Genomic DNA, 19,843 nt, shown 5'->3' with positions numbered 1-19,843 from the left:
CATTGACTGGGACAAATTACGTGTACGGTTCTCTGTTACGACCACTGCTCACGACGTACCTACGATAGACATTAAAACTGTGGGGTCACCAAAGGTTTCTTAACGTCTTTAATTATAAAATAATTCGAAAAATTAATCAGGAATCACCTTTATGTTTTGATTTATATATTGATATAAGTCTAAACATCGTGTTATTTCTGATTAATTTTCCGAATTACTTTATTAAGGTGTTGAGAACCTTTGGTGACCCCATAGTTTAAGTGTCTTTAAAAGTACATAGTGAGCAGTGGTCGTTTCATACAAACGTTCACCTAAATTGTCCCAGTCAATGGATGAATTTAATGTGTCAATCAATGGCCACAGCCACACTGTTTTGAATTTCATTCTATTCTGCGTATAGAATTGATTCGAAATCCGCGTTTGTTGTGTCTGGCCATTTGTAATGCGAGGAGGGATAGTGTAACATCTCATAAATACTTTACTGTACAAGTTGACTTTAAAAAAAATAATAATAAAGAAAAGTGGTATGTGTGCTAATCTATCAACCAGAGTTCATTTCAATACGAATAAATATATTCCTTTAAACTTGTATTTCATATCGATTTCTACCCATAGTTCAAATATTTAACGATGATGTCAATATATGGTCGACTAGTGTCTCAACCTTTGGTCTTCTTATCAAATGAAAATCGTTAACACACTAATGCATTACTAGTATACGATAATGGATAATGATAATATACTCCAACAAAGACAATAAATACAATAAATAAACGGGACTGAACCTATCCCTTTCCGTTATAATGTTCAAATTCCTATGCTAAATTATTACAAATCTAAGCTTTTAATGCAGCTACACACTACATGTATACATTGTATATTCGATCGTTTTTTCTAAATTTGTCCATTTTGCTTTCATGGTGCATGCAATACGCGAAAGACTCCAAAATTGTTTTATCTAATTAAGATTCTATGACATTATATGGAATAACTATTGAGGTAACATAGAAACAATTTATGTTAATTTTAGATTTTAGTATTAACTAAAAGCAGCCAGTGTTCAACAATTGTATACATAATATTGATGATGATTCTTTCCTCAACAACAAATGTTAAATTCACGCAAAACTGTATCCGGACAAGTCTTTTACTGTTATTGCAAACATAGCGTTGAAATTAGTTCAGAGATAGGTTCATTTCTACCTTACAAACAGTCGAGAATTTGCAAAAAAAATACACGTTTTATTGGCATCATTTAAACTAAACGGATCAACACTAAGTAAGTTAAGATCTTACTGTTTGAGAAAAAAATTTATGCTCCACACAAATATTTATACCAGAAAGAGTGATATTGAAGACGAAAATGAACTACATGATGTGTTATATTTTTGATTTTCGTACATAAATTAGACCGTTAGTTTTCTCGTTTGAAATGTTTTGCATGTGCCATTTGGGGCTTTTTATAGCTGACTATGCGGTATTGGCTTTGTTGATTGTTGACGGCCGTACGGTGACCTATCTAGTTGTTAAATTTCTGTGTCATTTGTTGTCTCATTGGCATTCATACCATATCTTCTTTTTTATATAGAATGTTTTATCTAACGAACCCCTCACAAAAATCTGCTGTTGCTTGAGTTTTGTTACGCTGAGAAGTGTGATACTCAGATGTACTTCGGGACTAAAACAATTATTTAGAAATGTAAACATTGAAACAGAAAATGTCTTTTTAATAAAAGCAGCAAAACATATCGACACGAAATGCGTCGATCAAGTAGAACAACCTCATTGGATTTATGTCTGTAATTACTCTCCCTTTTCTGATATGTGGTGCATAAAGATTTACGCACGACATATCAAAAATTTAATTTTTAATTAGATTATGGGCAAAAGATATTTCAAAGCAAAACGAATGAACTTTTACTATATAAATGACAATTACTTATCAATTGTAAGTAACATGGCAAACTGAGATTCTTGTTATTGAAAATCTATAATAATGGTACACATCTACTAGCAGATCCAAAGTTACACCCTGCAAGCCAATCTTTTATGGCTTCTTGTCGAGATCTCTCTTCGGAGCTAGGACATATGAAGGAAGGAAGTCCATTCGGAACATATTGCTCTACTTCCTCTAGCACCAAACATTGTTCATTTTTCACGGGTTCTGGTAAAGTTTGAACATTTTCTACGTCTGGACTTTCACCTTGATTTTTGAAACTAACGTTTGATTTTGTAGGACTTTTACACGTTGGACTTCCAGGTTTAGAAGTTTGTGAAACAATTTCATCGTCGTTTAGTATTTCCTTTTCACTTGTAATAGTAGCATCGTCTACCCAGCACTTTGGACCTTTTAAAGGTTTACGAGGAGGAGGAGTTTCAATTACTTTGACTTCCGGTTCAGGCGGTGGGGTAACAGGAACTGATGTCTTGTCTTTACCCTTTTTACTTTTGGGGGATCTGAAAAATAAGAAAGACAATTTGAGTATGATCAACCATTATTATCGAACTGTATTATGTCGTTATTGACAAAGTACAATCGGCAATCCTCGGGTGAATCCACTACTCTCCTTTAGGAAGGTACGGAATTGGCCGAGTTGTGACGAATGTGACAAAATAAACAAGATCAATTGTTTTACATTGTCTTATCGGGGCCTTTTATAGCTGACTATGCGGTATGGGCTTTGCTCATTGTTGTAGGCCGTACGGTGACCTATAGTTGTTAATGTCTGTGTCATTTTGGTCTTTTGTGGATAGTTGTCTCATTGGCAATCATACCACATCTTCTTTTTTATAAGATCAATGTCGTTATTGAGATCAATGTCTATATCAGTGACGCTAGTGAAAACTTAATACTTTGTACACCAACCAGTTCCTGTGAGAACTTTTATCATAAGATAATTGACTTTTAACAGCTGATAGAACTCCAAGTAATTCTAAAATCAATTTATGTCATGTTTGAAATATTAAAATCTTATTGATTATTTACTAATAGTATAAAATTAAAAGTATTGTGATTTCACGCCTTCGTTTAGCATGATGGTAAATTTGAGGTAATTACTTCGTTGTTGTCACTAACAATTACAATCAACAGTAAATACGTATCCGTTCTTCCAGTTTCATAACTTGCTAATATGAAAGTTAATGCTAAACATAAATCGAAATTCAACATTGCTTTAATATATAGTCGACAGGAAAAGCAGACAAATACACATTGTATATTGGAACATCGAGAATATGAGATTGATGTGAATGCAAACTACAATACAAATAATCCACTTAATACTATATAATGACAAATATATCTATGTAACGGCACTTTTATTGTTCATCTCTTCACAAATCAACATGATACTGAAGCGTACCATTATTTCCTCCTAATCCCCTCCACAAATGTAGACAAAACAACTATTTCCCTCTCTGAAATTTCTAAACTGGGTGCCAAGTTATAAGATGAGCGTGACAAGATCGTAAAAAAAAATATATCTTCTTAAATTGAACGCGTTAAAACCCTGCTATTTGTTTATGCAGTACTAATCGTGTCGTCACAATAAAGAGATGATTGACAAAAATAGACCAACATTCTTGTTAAACAAATGCAGATTTTTCTGAGGATTCAATTTAGCTTTCATATCCTTGTCCACAAAGCACCAGACCGTTATAGATTGTGAAAAGATTATAGACGCAAGAGAGGTGACGTTAAGAACAATGGTACGTCAGTTATTATGACGATTTTTTCTAAGTATTTGTATCATATTGAATTTCATGAAGTTGAGAATAAATTCAATAGAGTACTAGTATATGAATAACAGAATAAATAAGGTATGCGCCAATGAGACGGCAACCCCATGACACTAATACCCAAAGGATTTTTGTTATTTTATTGATATTTTATTATGATTTAAATTAAAAATCCGGATATTCTAGGAGTATTTTATACCCTTTGTCCTGTTATAATTGAAACAACAATAATTTAACCAAGTTTTATCAGAGTGATTTTTACAATATTATTACTAAAGCACCTTCGGTTACATTCGAAGTTTTACTATTTTAACCCATTGGAACGATGAAACTCCTGGGTGAAAACTAAGTATAAACTGTCATCCAAATAATACTAAAAAAACTTGATGTTAAGTTATGTTTTACTGGGGGGATCCAGAAATTTCCATAAAAGGGGGGGGGGGTCCACTGACTGCCCTTAGAGGGGTACCGCTCCAGTCATGCTGCAATGATTCCCTATATAATCAACAAAAATTTCCACCAAAATGGGGGCCCGTCCCCCACTCTTTATCTGCATATGGCTTTATTTAATTTGTAATTTCTTACACACGTATGTATTGATGTAGTTACCCTTACTACACAAGTCCTGCAGTCTGCGGCAATTCATTCGATAATAAATAATATTCCTACCAAGCATCTTATGATGATAGTCTCAAGACGTCAAGAAACACATACAGTATTTTTTTTTGTTACTTAATAATTTGCAACAAATAATTAATCAAACATGATATTACATAAATATTTAAATGGGCTCTCGTTCGAAATTCAAATTTCAAATATGCAGATGGCTTGTGGTTAACCTTGATCTTTAGATTAAAGTTTAGCCTCATAGACGGCCAAGTACATAAAGCTTTCTAAACTAATTGGGTATTAAGAGTCTTAAAATTTCAAAAAGATCTGTTTGGGATACGACTGGGGTTTTTTAATTTTATTATTTAATTTGTTTTTAGCAACGTTAAACATGCAGAAATCTCATTTACAAACTGTATAATAGTATTTAAATCACTGCTTTGATAAATATAAGGGGCATGGTTTACCTTTTCAAGTTGACACGATATGCAGTTTTCAAAAAGTTAGTTAATAGACATAAAAAAAAATAAACAGTACTTAAATTTGAAAGTGGTAAATATAGAAGATAGATTTTTAAATTTAAACGTTTAAGTCAAACAATCTTAACTAGGCATAAAATAGTTTAATAATTCCTAATCTCAAAAGAAACCTTATATTTATTATCCTAATTAGTAACAATTTAAACCCGTTAAAAAGATAAATGTCACTTTAACGTACTTGTCACGCAGACACCATAACAAGCACGAAGATTCGTCGCTCGGATCTTAACCCAACCACTTTAAATTTCATCTGTCAAGAAAACTCGACGAACTTATTTTTTGAGAGTAAAATCTGAGAGAAAAAAAATATAGATACTATCATTTATGTTTTTTTCTTCATTGTTGAATGCCGTATTGTGACCTTTATTTGCTTATATAATTGTCATTTGAACTTTGGTGCATAGTTGTATCATTTACAATTATATCACATCTCTCTATTTGTATATGGGATTTCATACTAAATTTTACGAAATATTTAGAAGATGAACCCACTGAACTGACAACGCAATGATGTTCTTAAAGTAAATAACATTTATTTAGAAAAGCAAATAGCCTTGGACAAGATCAAGCTCTTATTTGCAGGTCAACATTTATCGAGCTCCTAAGGATATTATTGTAAACCTATGTAAAGTTTGGAAACGAAAATATGTGTTCTGCTAAATTGACATAAGGACACTGCATTTAATGAATAATAAATTAAATCAGTCTTTATTCCGATTCAATGTTACTCGATGTTTTGACAGCTATCAATATAAAATATATTTCTGGATGATTAGTTCCTTTTGTTAACATAGGTTTTGTGTTTTTAAATTAGTTTTAAATAGATTTTTGTATAATTTGTAAGACCGAGAAACTTGACAGTGTAACCCAGTTTTGACCCATATTGTTGTCTAATCTCTTATATCAAATTATTGGCTATTATAGTTTAGTCAAAAGCAGCTTCATATATTTTGTTTTTTGCGGTCATGTCTCGCAATTAAGAAACCTTATAGCATGCCAAAGTTTCGAAAACTCGATGTAAAGTTAGGCATATATAATGACAACTCATGTTAAGATCAGCATCGAGTATGGCATGAAATAATTATTTCGATTCTAGTATAAACTTCAGATTTTTTGGCGTTTGAGGCGGATATGTCAGACACATTCGGAAGGCAGTCATTTTAGTTTAGGTGAATCAAAATAATCTCTAACAAACAACTCTTTTTTAAGATTTAAGTAATATAATACATGTTATGATGTCGATAAATAATACCAGTCGATTTAAGCTCTTCATATATTGAGTAAACGATATCATCACCTAAAAAAATCTGTCATTTTGTTTATAATTTTAACGAGTTTTCATGAAGTTTGAATAGTGTGATGTTAAAAGATGTTTTTGGATGAAGAGAATTCTTTAATTTGAGGTTGAACGACACTATCATGGCTAAAAGAAAAAAATCCAGTAAGTCATCAAAATATTACATAAGACCAAGTAACAAAAACTCCAGTACCGAAAACCAGGTGGTTCCGAACGATAACAAATTTTCGGAACAAGATACGACACCGATAGTTATGGACATTTAGTTATTTTAAAGTCACACAAAAATTGAATAGAATTAATTATAAGTTGATTAAAATAAACATAATTTATTCATTCTTTTATCTTCTTCTATCGTTATTTTAATTCTCGGTAATCTTATATTTCTACTAACCGTGTGACAAAGCAATTTAAAGTTCAAGAGGTCTGTCTTCTTTAAGATTACATAATAGTTGATTTTGATTACATAAGAGATTGTTATAATTCAATAAATGTTTAGTACAAATACTTCACATTATCAAGTATAAACATTACAGTTTAATAGCTCATTTTTCGCATTTTCTTTAACAAAAGAGGTAAAAATTCCTTCAAATTTGGCAAGGAATACTGCTTTGTGACCGCACATTGTCGTTCTCCTTATTTACAAAGATATTAGATACTTTCAGTTTCAACTGGTATTGGGTGTAAGTAAAAAGCAGTAAGGTCAACAAGTAAAAAGCAGTAAGGTCAACAAGTAAAAAGCAGTAAGGTCAACAAATAAAAAGCAGCAAGGTCAACAGTTCAAACGATGCTCATAACTAGTTGTATACATCTAGTAAACGCTTGTGTAAATAAATTATTTGAAACAATGCACTTCAGTAGTTTAAGGGTAATACTAATGTTCATATAACTGGCCTTTCAAGTTCAATTACATTTCATATGAGTAGACGAATTCAGTCATTTTATTGAATTTCTACGGAATAATATACATGAAGCATGCTCCAGGCGAATGAAGATGTACATAATTTGACTAGTATACAAAAGTGACCATCTTGGACTTGGTTGGGTCGGTTGAAGAGCCAAATTTGAGAACAATCTCACCCCCTACTGAAACCTTTTCTTTGCATGTCAGCACATGGAGATTTAATTGAAACCAAATTTGTTAATCAATCATACACAAATCTTCGCTTGTCTTTTATCTGGGACTTTTAACAACAGAAATTCGAATAGTCAGTGTATATTTTAACAAACATATATTATACATGTACTTACTTTCCACGTTTAGCTTTAGCTTTTGGACTAGCACTGCTTTTTGATCTTCCACTCTTCGGTCGTCCTTTCCCAGATTTGGGTCGAGAGGTTTCAGGCTGAGCTTCAGGTATAAGATCCTTTTTGGGTTCTTCGGTTGGCATTACATCTGTAACATTAACGTCTTCTTCTGACGAAGAATCCTCTTCAATTGAATAGAAATGAAGCTTCGCTGAAGGCAGATTTCTTTTTAGAAAACTAGGGTCCATAGAAACACTTGAAGATGTGTTTGAGCAGTTTTCATTGTCATCAAAAACACTGTCGTTCATTTCTGACTTAACCCAATCCAATTCCTCTGAACACATAGAGCCATTTGGAATAAGCCTAAACTCACTGTTGTTGGATATCGTTGATACAGACCTAGCGGACTGCACTTTTGATGAAACACACGACACTGTATATTCTCTATTGCTTCTACATAACGTTTGCTTTATTTGAGGTTGTATTGTCTGTGATTTCAAATGGTTGAATTTAGTTGGGATCTCTGACTGTGGCCTAAGACGGATAGAGTTCATAATATTGCTTCTTTTGTTGTATAAAACACTTCCGTTATGTGTTGGTCCATTATGTCCTGACATAACACGAGATGGAATTTCAGAAAGAACATTTCTTTGATCATTGCGATGAGTATAGACGTCAACGGCATTATCAAACATCTTTAAACTGTATTGCCGTAAATTCTCACTGTCAGCCTGAGCTTTCCTTACTTTCTCTGCTGTAAGTTTTCGAACGATATGCTGTCCATCTGCATTTTTTCTAGACTCCGTGTGGCTGTATTCCATTGGATATTTAGTAAGATTCCGTTTCTGAAATGGAGAATCACACGGTAGCATTAATTTCCTTTCTCTTGACTTTCTACCTAATAATCTCGCATTCAATTTCATATTTCGAAATCTCATGTCTGATTTGTATGGTGGGGATGTTCCTATATGAGCAGGAACAGCCCAAACTTCTGTTTCATCTGGCATTTTCAGTCTCTTAAAATCTCATGTCCAAGTTCAACTTCTCAAATAACTGTCTATATCAAGTGTTGTTGACTCAGTGATCGCATACTAACGATGACTTAACATACTAAAAATCTCTTTACAACAATCAAACCAATCGAAAGATAGCAAGAAATAATAAAAGAACATATACAAATTTCCACTTTGCAATTTTCCGTTAACATCAATACACCATACATACAAGATAAAGTACTTGTTATATCATAACCATAATCGGAGTCGGGTATTTAAAAACTTATTGGTTCAATAGCGTATTTTACTAAGTAACCAAGGGTAAGAACTAAAGTGTTGTTCACCCGTTGTACGACTCTTTTATTATAGTTACATTGTGTTATTTGGACTAAGTCGATTCATTTAATAATAGATAAAGTATATTTGATAGTGTACTGGTACAAGTAACGATTTATACTTTCGTCACATTATCGGATTTTCATATTAAAGTTAATCAAAAGTATATGAAATATTATATTGACCTGCATTTGTTAAAGAAAAGTATTTAATCATAGGATTTAATTGTTTGCCATAACCATTTATCAATAATGGAATTGACCTAAAACTGTCCCATATTCGTACACGAAAAATCTTTAAAACAAAAGCTTTTTTCGTTGTTTAAACCACATTTTTAACCAGTTATCAATGACTCTTTAGAAGTCGTCAGGAGCCCCATTGACGGGTCAAATTTATTGATATAAAATAAATTATGTGATTATTTTAACATGAATGGTACTTTGAAACTCTTATGTAAACATGGATTTCTTTGTAATGATATATACAGTGCGATATCTACTTCTTGGTAGTAAAATAGCAACAATCAAGCTATAAAGATATCGTTTTATAAGACGTAGGCGTCATGAAAGATAGACATTTACCTACTGGCCCGTAAATGTCTGAGTTCGTTAGTAGGGTGCAAAATACAAGGCTTTTCTTTAAAATTACTTTCTGAACTGGCACTCATACTACATCTACCTATATCTGATTATTGAAAAACAACCTTTGAACCGTGGTAAATCGTAGATTAATGTACATCACCCGATTTTCTATGGAAGTACGATTTGGTTTTCATTTCAACACATCATATATTTTAGTTTATTAACATCCAGTGGCACATATTTCACTTAATGTGAAGTTACGTTCAGTGGATTTTCTTTGATAACATATTGTTTATCTTTTTCTTGTTTTTACAAGTGTTTGTAATTAATTATATCGATATTAAAGAGTTAAGTGCTTGTTTTTGTTATACGTTCTTTTCGAATGTACCTTTAATCCATGATTTGGATTAAAAGGGGGAGGGTTGCAATCTAACTTTTTTTTTAACCCTAGACTGATGTGCTCATTTTAATATCCGTAATAAAAAATCTCGTTTAAGTTTTCTTATAATGAGTTCTTTTCAATCGAGTTTTGTTTTTGTTTAAAGAAGATCTTTGAGTGTTTGTCGAATTTATTTCAACTGTTGTTAGTCTTTTCATCGTTTTTATTTTTGGCAATGGTATTTTAAAATTTCTGATATAGATACATTCAGATCAAATTATCTTTAGATTTTTTTTCTGAAATCTGACCTTATTTGTATCTTTTCAAACCATAAAATGTATTTTGAATTCAATAGACATTTTATCATCTATAGTAATTTTAATGTTAGCAAATTTATGCAGCAGGTATTGACTTTATATCTCCATAAAATATGGATTGGCAATTATTTTCGACGAATGCATTCAAAGCGCTTTTATTTGTTATCAATACTTCCCTAATATATATTTCATTTTTATCTAATCCTGTAAGATGCATTAGCATACCAATAGCATGTTTTGAAAGATGATATTTATAGACAACACCATACAAGTGTGCGTAGATACAAGTTTCTAAGGATGAATAAAACAAACCAACAGATTTCTAGCGTTCTAATACCAGATGGTTATTATTTCTTCTATTGATCCTTATTTAGGGTTAGTTGTATATGCATGAATTAAAACTATGTACTCCAGACGCACATTTCGTCTACAAATGACTCTTCAGTGACGCTCGAAACAAAATAAGTTAAAAAGTCCAGATGAGTACTCAGTTGAAAAGCATCGAAGACCGAAATTCCGAAATGTTTTTGATAGAGTCCGACTTTCTACAGGCTAAATGACGGACTTAATTTTTTTAACTTTCTTTGTTTAAAGCGAGAATCGGATTACTGCAAACTGTGAAAACAATTAAAGGAACGAAATCACAAGTTTCATTTACAAACAATATCATAACTAGTATTGATAGAAGCGTCATGGTTATATATTGTGAAACACAAAAAGAGGAGCATATTCCCAATCTACCAGATATACCATACAACCGGAATTCGCCTATAATTACAACTTTCAAGTTCAAAATCAGCCTAGCCGGATATTTAAGTCAAATCCACAAAAGGGGGAGAAAATCAGCTAAGATATATATGTAGGTCAACTACACAATAGGGGAAGGATATAAAATATGTCAAATTCTTTAATTCATGACTTTAAGATTAAGAGTCAAATAAAATATCAGCTCATTATATCAAGCGTTATATTCGCAAAAAAAATAAGGTACAGTTGGGGGGAAATGTGGCCTATATTTACCGAAAAATCGAGAGAGAGAGAAATTTACCATACCATAATTATTCAGGACTTTCAGAAGTTTAAAATAATGTTAGCTAGCTTATAAGATTATAGGCTCAACGACTCAGTTTGACTGTGACGTTAGTATATAGCCATTATATAACAAATATAGGCTATGTTTCACTTTTGCTAAATTATACAGACCAACTACGGTTCAAACCAGTTGTTGCCAGCAAATACAAGTATGCAAAGGTGCACAACATTTTTTTTCAATAGGTAGTAGCCAAATGATGTGCAGTTTCGCAATTCATACTAAATTTTCTGTATTTATATGACTTTTTGTAGGACATATAAAAATCAAGTATAGAAAAATATTAATAAAAGTTTAATAGATTCAATATCTTATTCTGCAGGTTGTTTAAGTGTGAAATATATTTGGTCTACTTTAACCACTTTGTAAAAATGTGATTTTTTTTGTATTTTAAATTAATAGTCCGTACACTGATTTTATTCGAAAAAAAACCCAACATAATGTGTAAGATATATAGCCTATTGTCAAAAATATCCATCAGGCAAAATTGAACTAAGACGATTTTTACAGATCTATTCAGTCAATTTTAGTTCTTAAACTTCTTAAAGTTTAATATATGTTGGCTCTTTAATACGTCCATGCATTGGTGTGAGAAACCTTTAAACCTAAAATCTGACCAACAAAAGAAAAATTCGTTTTGTTACACTGGAAGCTGTTAGAAAAATCGTAGTACAAACATCTCAATCTCTAAAAAAAATAGAAAAAAATATGTTTTGATATGGGAAACCCAAAAAATCAGTTTGAAAAAAAACTGTGTGTGTATATTGTTGTGAAAGTCCATGGATGGTACCAGCGGGATTCGAATCCTCAATCTCGGGATCTAAAAGGCAGCGCTCTGACCAATTGAGCCAAAGAAGATCTTCCCATTAACAATAAGTTAGACTACGTTATATTTCCAGGTCTACAACACTCTTCCCTCTTTTCTTTTTTTCGGAGCCCGTACCATCCATCCGAGCAACTGACAGGTCCACTACTGTACAACCCCGAAACGTCTACACGGAAACCCTCTGGCCAGTTCCCTAGATGTCACCTAGACATGTCATGGTATTTTATGACCAGCTGGTCATACTTCATGACCATATCTAACATCGTGCTGCCAGGCAATATTCTTATATACACTGTCTGGACATTAGCAGATGCTTGCAGCGTCTTTGTTGTGAAAATCTATGAATGGTACCAACAGGATTCGAACCCTCAATCTCGGGATATAAAAAAAGCGCTCTAACCACTCATTGAGCCAAAGAAGATCTTTCCTAACTCAACTAGACTACCTTTATATCTTCAGGTCTACAACAATATGTAAGAAGTAATGTACTGGTCATATTCATAAACATCAAAAGTCGTATAAAATTAACAGAAAAAGGATTTTCTCAACCCGGAGTTAGAATCATGAAGTTATATTTGAAGACCGCCAGGAAAACATAGTTTTCTATTTTACGCGTCATATTATCAAATGAAAGTACAGTCGAATAAATTAATTTCACGGATTGTTGATTATTCCCTTTTTAATACTTTTTAACGCAATATATAAGAACTCGTCAAAGGTACTTTTTAAATATCAGTTTCAATTCTCTTTATTTGAATGTGACATGAATAAAAATTAGATTATTAAGTAATCATCAAGTTATTAGTATGTTAACGCTTCATCTTGCTTCAAAGGATTTTTTATTTGATTGGAACAAAATTGAATACCATAATGCTTCAACGAACAGTAATCAGGAACGTGCAAATATTAAATTTACAACTGACGCAAACAATATTGCTTTATTAAACATTGATTAGCTTGCAAAGACGTGTCCTTTTTTTACTGAAATTACACATATTCTAGTTAATATAATTAAGTGAAAAGCAAAGTATACAATTTGGTAGTTATTTTGACAGATAAGTAATTCAAAAGTCTATCACTTCTGTGGGGTAGCAAGGGAAAAGGAGAGGTCCGGGGTTGGATACTTTAGAATGGGGACAGATGGTTGGAAAACCTCCCCTGAACTTACTTTCGTTTTGTCACTGATTAGACTAATAGAGGCGAGCTAAATGCTTAACAAAAATATATGATTAAAAGTCACCAAATACTTGATATGAATATCCAAATCTGCATGCCCTTAATCTTTGGATGCCGCTATTTGATTGGAAGATGAGGAAAAAATATATAAACTATTTTATAAAGGCCAGGTTTTTTACTATTTCAGTACTCAATTTAGAAATTATGTCTTTTTTCCCCATCATTCGTTCAAACTTCGAGTATTTAACAAGACGTGATGCATTTATAATTATGCTGATGTCAGGCAAACATCCATTGGTTGAACAGTTGTTGCGCATATTTAATTTTACTAAATAAATCTTTAAACTTGGTGTAAAATGGTCATTTAAGGTAAAAAATGTCACCTACATGTACATGTCAATTTTGACATGTTGATGATACTCCTTTGTGTTTATTTTCAGATTAGGGACTACATTTAATTTATTCACAACCAACCGACGTTTATTAAACTTTTAACATATTAGTTACGTCCATTCCGATTATCAAACAAATGATTCACAAAAAGTTTAAACTATTTGTAAATAAGTAGCTGGATGAGGGTTTCTCAGTTTTGTATGGTATTATTCTTTAGGCTATTTTTCTTTATTCGTTATTTTTTGTGTCCATTATTCTCTTTTCTTTATAATTTGGTTCCCCCTTTCCCCCCATTATTCTCTATCCTTTATTTTTAACGGTTTTTTTCTTTCTATTCTTTAATTTTTGCCCACTACTCCATATTCGGTAACCACATCCAGACCCTCATAAATAAAGACACATGGCAATTTGGAATTCAGATGTACGGTTCAATTTTTCTTTCTTTTTTAAACAAAATTTTAATTTAATGATTTGCTGTTTGATTTTTATTATTTATACTTATTTAAAGAATGATATTGACAATGTCTGTGATCTTGAATAAATATCTATATACAAAATGGCTGATTTGAATAATAAAACAATCTGTTCTCATTGTTTGTCCACATTCGACATAATTAAAAACACAAAGTAGAAAAATAATAATGTCAAAGAGAAAAATTCTTCTTTAAAATATGAGATCTCAATTTGCAACCATTTTTTGTCCCAGTATACAATTACAAGATTGATTGATTGTTGATTGCTTAACGTCCAGTGGCAAATATTTCATGCATGTTCAGGACGAGTCACTTTTAAGAATAAAGTTAACAAGGTTTACCGAAAGTGTTAGAAACGGCACCAACAAACATATCTTCATAGAAGGACAATATACATAGAAATTAAAAAGAAAACGTTATTGAGCAAGATGGACACAAGTCATACCGACATGTGGGGTCTAGTTGTTTACGTGGATGTGAAATAAAAAAAAAACCCACAATGAACTATATGTTAAATACCTATTAAAACATTTTTGGTACACTTGTAAGATATATACCTACACAAAGTTTGTTTGCTAAACTTTTTAGAAGACCATACACAAGAAGTTTGGAAAGCCAAATACAAATAAATAATTAAAAGTTTGTTCGATTATTGTTCTTATCCTCAGCGAACCTCAATTAGTATAATATTATTCGCGAACAAAGACTTTGAAGTCGTATCATCTGCGAGATATACATTAATAATGTAGTTAGTACTGGAATGTTTCTACAAGGTGATAACAGATTATCAATTTTTAAAACTCAAATTTTCTTTCATCAATCGTTCTTAGCCCCGGATAATACAATATAATTGTTTTATTATCTTCAACCAACTCGTATATGAAATAATGAAATTCTAAATTATACATTTTTTTTAATTTTTAAAAGCTCATTTATATCTTTTTTAAACCTAAAAGCACATATATATATAAAATTTTAAATACGAATGTATGTTTGATGCACAATCTTATATAAGCAATGCAACTGGAACTTACCCACAAAAGTGTCCCTTCTGTTGACCTTACCATTGCGCTTACAGACAAGATGCTTCTATTTATTGTACAATTTTTTCTTCAAGTGAACATAAGACTATCTCATTAGTCAAAAGCCTTTTAATACATTTAAAGTTCCAATTATTTTCATTACTATGTTTTGACAAAATTAAATATTTAAAGAAGGAAAGGTTTAACAACGTGTTGTTATAATTTGAATACGGAATTCGTATAAATGTAATACCACATTCAAACTTCACATATTTTTATTTAAATCTTTCGATAAAAAATATGATAATTCGAGTCAAGTTTCCACTTCAATAGAAGAATGAATTGTAAAAAAGTTTAACATAATTACAAATAAGCGCCACATGTAGGCTCAAGTTCAAGCCTTGCATTGACTTAAATTAAAAGTAATAATAAAGAACAGAGTACTTACAATGGTATAATTTTCAATTGAGAACTCCTGCCATCTATGTATACTGAAAATGCCGTCTTTTTCATGCGATTTCAAATGGAATAGAAGGAAGCATATCCTTTACAACTTGAAACTAAATAATTCATAACATGACTTTGCTTCTTATTAAACAGTTACGAGACAGAGTGAGTTATTGAACTGTAACTAGACACTGATACTTTCACAATCGTAAGTGAATTAGAAGTATTTCTGATTGACCCAATACATTACTATTTAGTGACACATAGTAGTGGTTCATTACGTACCATACCAAAATGTATTGTTGGTATTTAGGGCCTTTGTTGAGTGTGTGATTGATTGTTGGCTGCTTAGTTTGTCAATCTTTATTTAAATAAATGATTAAATAAAAATATACTTTATTTTTTATATATACGAAAATTTAACTTGGATTCAGAATCAATCAGATGCTTTGTACGAACCTATCTCATAGTATACACAAATTGTTCAGTCAAATATGGTAAAAACGTAAATTCTTTCCAACCCATAAAAAAATAAATCGGATATGATAGAGAATAAACATTGATACACATGTATGATGTATCATTTACTATTTGAAATGAATAGGTTAGTTGCTGAAAGTTTCAGTTGGTAAAATATCATGCATTTTTATATACGGATCTGTCGTAGAGTTGTCACTTGTTTAGAAGTACATTTTAGCTCACCTGACCCAAGTGAGCTTTTCTCATCACTTGGCGTCCGTCGTCGTTAACTTTTACAAAAATCTTCTCCTCTGAAACTACTGGGCCACAATCATCATTGGGGTATCTAGTTTAAAAAAGGTGTCCGTTGACCCGGCCAACCAACCAAGATGGTCGCCATGGCTAAAAATAGAACATAGGGGTAAAATGCAGTTTTTGGCTCAAACTCTAAACAAAAGCATTTAGAGCAAATCTGACATGGTGTAAAATTGTTAAACAGGTAAAGATCTATCTGCGCTGAAATTTTCAGATGAATCGGACAATCCGTTGTTAGGTTGCTGCCCCTGAATTGGTAATTTTAAGGAAATTTTGCTGTTCTGGGTTATTATCTTCAACATTATTATAGATAGAGATAAACTGTCTACAGCAATAATGTTCAGCAAAGTATGATTTACAAATAAGTAAACATGACCAAAATGGTCATTTGACCCCTTTAGGAGTTATTGCCCTTTATAGTCAATTTTTAACCATTTTTCGTAAATCTTAGTAATCTTTTAGAAAAAGCTTCTCCTCTGAAACTACTGGACCAAATTAAACCAAACTTTGCCACAATCATCATTGGGGTATCTGGTTTAAAAAAAATTGTCTGGTGACTCGGCCAACTAACCAAGATGGCTGCCATGGCTCAAAATAGAACATAGGAGTAAAATGCAGTTTTTGGCTTATAACTCAAAAACCAAAGCATTTAGAGCATGCTTATTGTGTTTTGGTGATGGTGATGTGTTTGTAGATCTTAAGAAATTGTGACTTGGATGCACTCATACCACATCTTCTTATATCTATCGACATCTGAGATGTGAGTTTAAGTCAAAATTATTGACTGTATGATTATTTCCTCCCAGAAATGATTGGATAAGAATCTTCAAAGAGAGCAATCAAGGTATTTTCAGTGACTAGCAATATTTTTTTCATAAACCCCCTTTTGTAGCCATTGTGAATAACGAAATTTTCAAACTGCAGTAGTATCAAAAAGCTAAGATAATGAATAATACAGATGGTCCATTGTAAATATATACCTAGGGAAACTTCGTGCAAAGCATTATTTTTAATTGTTTCGTTGCATTAAATGGAAAAAAATCCAGACTTTATCAGCACAGATATTTTTTTTATAAATTTTATCAAATTTTTAAACGTAGGTTTATCGTTTTCTATGATGTGATAGCGTTTATTGTTTACAAAAAGTCTGAGTCAACCTTTAAATTCTAAAAATCCTTGTGCTGGGTCACTCAAGTCGAGCGCACCCTACACGGTGTACTTGAATTGGTACATACTTATATTTGTTTTCACCAATATCTAAATGTATAAACTTGAAATATACATCTAATACCATAATTACAAACCTGATCTTGAACCTTTTATTATAGAGATTTACATGTGACGTCCCTTTGATGGCGTCTATCCAGTCGTGTGACAGATAATGCGTGGTTCTATTGTGCTGTCATAGGTTGTTTTACGTGTTCGTTTTTATTTTATGTTTAGTCAACACTTCGGTGTTTGACATGAAAATCAAGTATATGGTCATTTTCATAAATTTACTGTTTGCAAAAGTATGTATCATTCTAAAAACTTAGGATTTTCTTACCCCAGGCATGGATAACAATAGCCATATTTGGCATAACTTTTTGAAATTTTGATCATCAATGCTCTTTAACTTTGTACTTGTTTGACTTTCTTATTTTTTTTTATCTAAGCTTCACTGGTGGGTCTTAATTAGACGAAACGCGCTTATGTCTTAATAAATTGTAAAGCCTGGTTCCTTTGATAACAATTAGCATGTCGAAATGTACTATTGTATTGTTTATTTCTGTATTTCTCTATCCTGAATGTTTTGCATTTACTTGCACTGTAGTCCGGTCATGTAATGTTGTCATTTTAGTTTTATATTTAACATTGCCATAAAAGCGTGAGGTTTGACTAGCCACACAACCAGGTTCAACTATCCATTGTTTGTTAAAATGTCCTGTACCAAATCAGGAAAATGGCAGTTGTTACCGGTATTTTATAGTTCGTTTCAGTGTCATTTTGTTTTTGTTGCACTTCAGTGTTTCTGTTGTTTCATTGTTTCCCTCTTATAGTTAGTTGATGTGTTTTCCTCGGTTCAAGTTTGTAACCTGGATTTTTTTCTCTCCGAATTGATCTATGACTTTCGAACAGTGGTAAATGTATACTACAGTTTATAGGAAATAATTGCCAACACTGCATGCAATTATCATCTAGCTATCAAGCACCAGATTGTCGAATATGAGAGTACAAGGGGGAAGGCTGTGGATTTTCTATAAAATTTCCATATATTTTGCATTGAAGCAACACAAGGGTACATAATCCTTAAGACATAAAACTCGACATACCAATACCAGTATTTGCTTCGTTGAAGTATTTCTCTTAAAACCTTTGTTCATACTGTAATATGTTGCCAACTTTTAAGCTGAAGTTGTAATTATATTTTTGTTATATTGTTTGTTTGCTCGTCTCTTTATCACAGTTCTCTTTTCTAGAAAAAAACAAAACACAAAGGTTTTGGACTGCTAATTTGGTGATTATCAAGTTTTTATGATATTTACAATGATTGGTCGTAACCTGGGCTTGGAGTAAAACCATAGACGGTCTTTGTTTGCTTTTGTGTCTAGATGTATAAATACGCAGCCACGTCTTTTCGGAAAGAGGACGCCAAATCATATCTGTTACAACTTATCTATAAAAAAAATAGTACACACAATTATATCAATTAAAAAACACTGAAAGCAATCATGTGAAATTAAACCAAAAAGTATAGACACTAGTTCCTTTTAGAAGAGGAATTGGTGTCTATATTTTATTTTTTATTAGATACCAAACATATAATTCTTTAATAAAGTGTTATTAAATGGGTGTTTTCATATTAATCCTGTATTGATTTCAAGTACAGTCAATTGTACATTAAGAGTATAAGCTTGAGGCGTAGCCGAAGGCCAATACAGCTGTTCGGGGACATACTACAGGAGTAATCTAAAAATACTATTTAATGACACCTTCAATAACCAATGACTAAAATGACACATCCACTCTCCTCTTTACATGTCAGATAAGCCAGATTTTGGGAACCACTAGATTAAGATTTCTATTCTGGCTGCATCCAAACTAAAAGTGTCTTACGGCGAACACGTGTAAATGTTAAAATGTAAACAAACATTGGCTGGCTACCTGCAGATTGTGTCACGAGTCTCTACCCCCGTAAAATAGAAGAAAAATATTTAGCGACACGTTTAAATGATTAAATCCACTTATTGAAGTTCTGGGATATATATTCCTTGTATAGACGGTGAGATGTCAACTTATATTTGAGGTTTCTGTTTCGCAAAATTAAACAAGTTGTCCAAAATAGAGTTTGACATTTGCAACCGAGTGGAAACATTCAATAATAAAAAAAAAAAAACACACAAAAACACTAGATTTATTGAAGATTCTATGAGGGAAGATATAATAAGACAAGTGTGGCCCATTCCAAGCGTTGCAAGATAGCAAACTATAAAAATTTCTCAGTCTCACCTCGTACTCCGCCCTCAGAGAATAATCTTTAATTGTTGATAATTTTGGATGTTCGGACTTACTAACGTCCATAATTGTATAAAAAAAAGTATAACATATGAGAAAATGACAACT

At 32.0% G+C, this 19,843-nt stretch overlaps 1 protein-coding gene across 3 annotated transcripts; it reads right to left on the bottom strand.

The window, feature by feature from the left end:
* Positions 1–1,905: 1,905 nt before the first annotated feature.
* LOC139481715 (uncharacterized) lies at positions 1,906–15,674 on the bottom strand. Of its 3 annotated transcripts, none has more exons than XM_071265207.1 (3): positions 15,468–15,674; positions 7,435–8,276; positions 1,906–2,457 (listed from the first exon to the last, which is right to left on the bottom strand). In XM_071265207.1, the coding sequence occupies exons 2-3, from the start codon at positions 8,250–8,252 to the stop codon at positions 1,989–1,991; spliced, it is 1,287 nt and encodes a 428-aa protein (XP_071121308.1). In that variant the 5' UTR covers positions 8,253–8,276; positions 15,468–15,674; the 3' UTR covers positions 1,906–1,988. The 3 variants fall into 3 exon arrangements, with proteins under 3 accessions (XP_071121308.1, XP_071121298.1, XP_071121287.1); XM_071265197.1 differs by lacking the exon at positions 15,468–15,674 and adding an exon at positions 15,032–15,309; XM_071265186.1 differs by lacking the exon at positions 15,468–15,674 and having other exon boundaries at positions 7,435–8,797.
* Positions 15,675–19,843: the final 4,169 nt, after the last annotated feature.

The sequence above is a fragment of the Mytilus edulis genome, chromosome 1 (genome assembly GCF_963676685.1).
Source record: "Mytilus edulis chromosome 1, xbMytEdul2.2, whole genome shotgun sequence".
In the NCBI taxonomy this organism is placed as follows: domain Eukaryota; kingdom Metazoa; phylum Mollusca; class Bivalvia; order Mytilida; family Mytilidae; genus Mytilus; species Mytilus edulis.
This window is presented reverse-complemented; position numbering and strand designations above follow the sequence as displayed.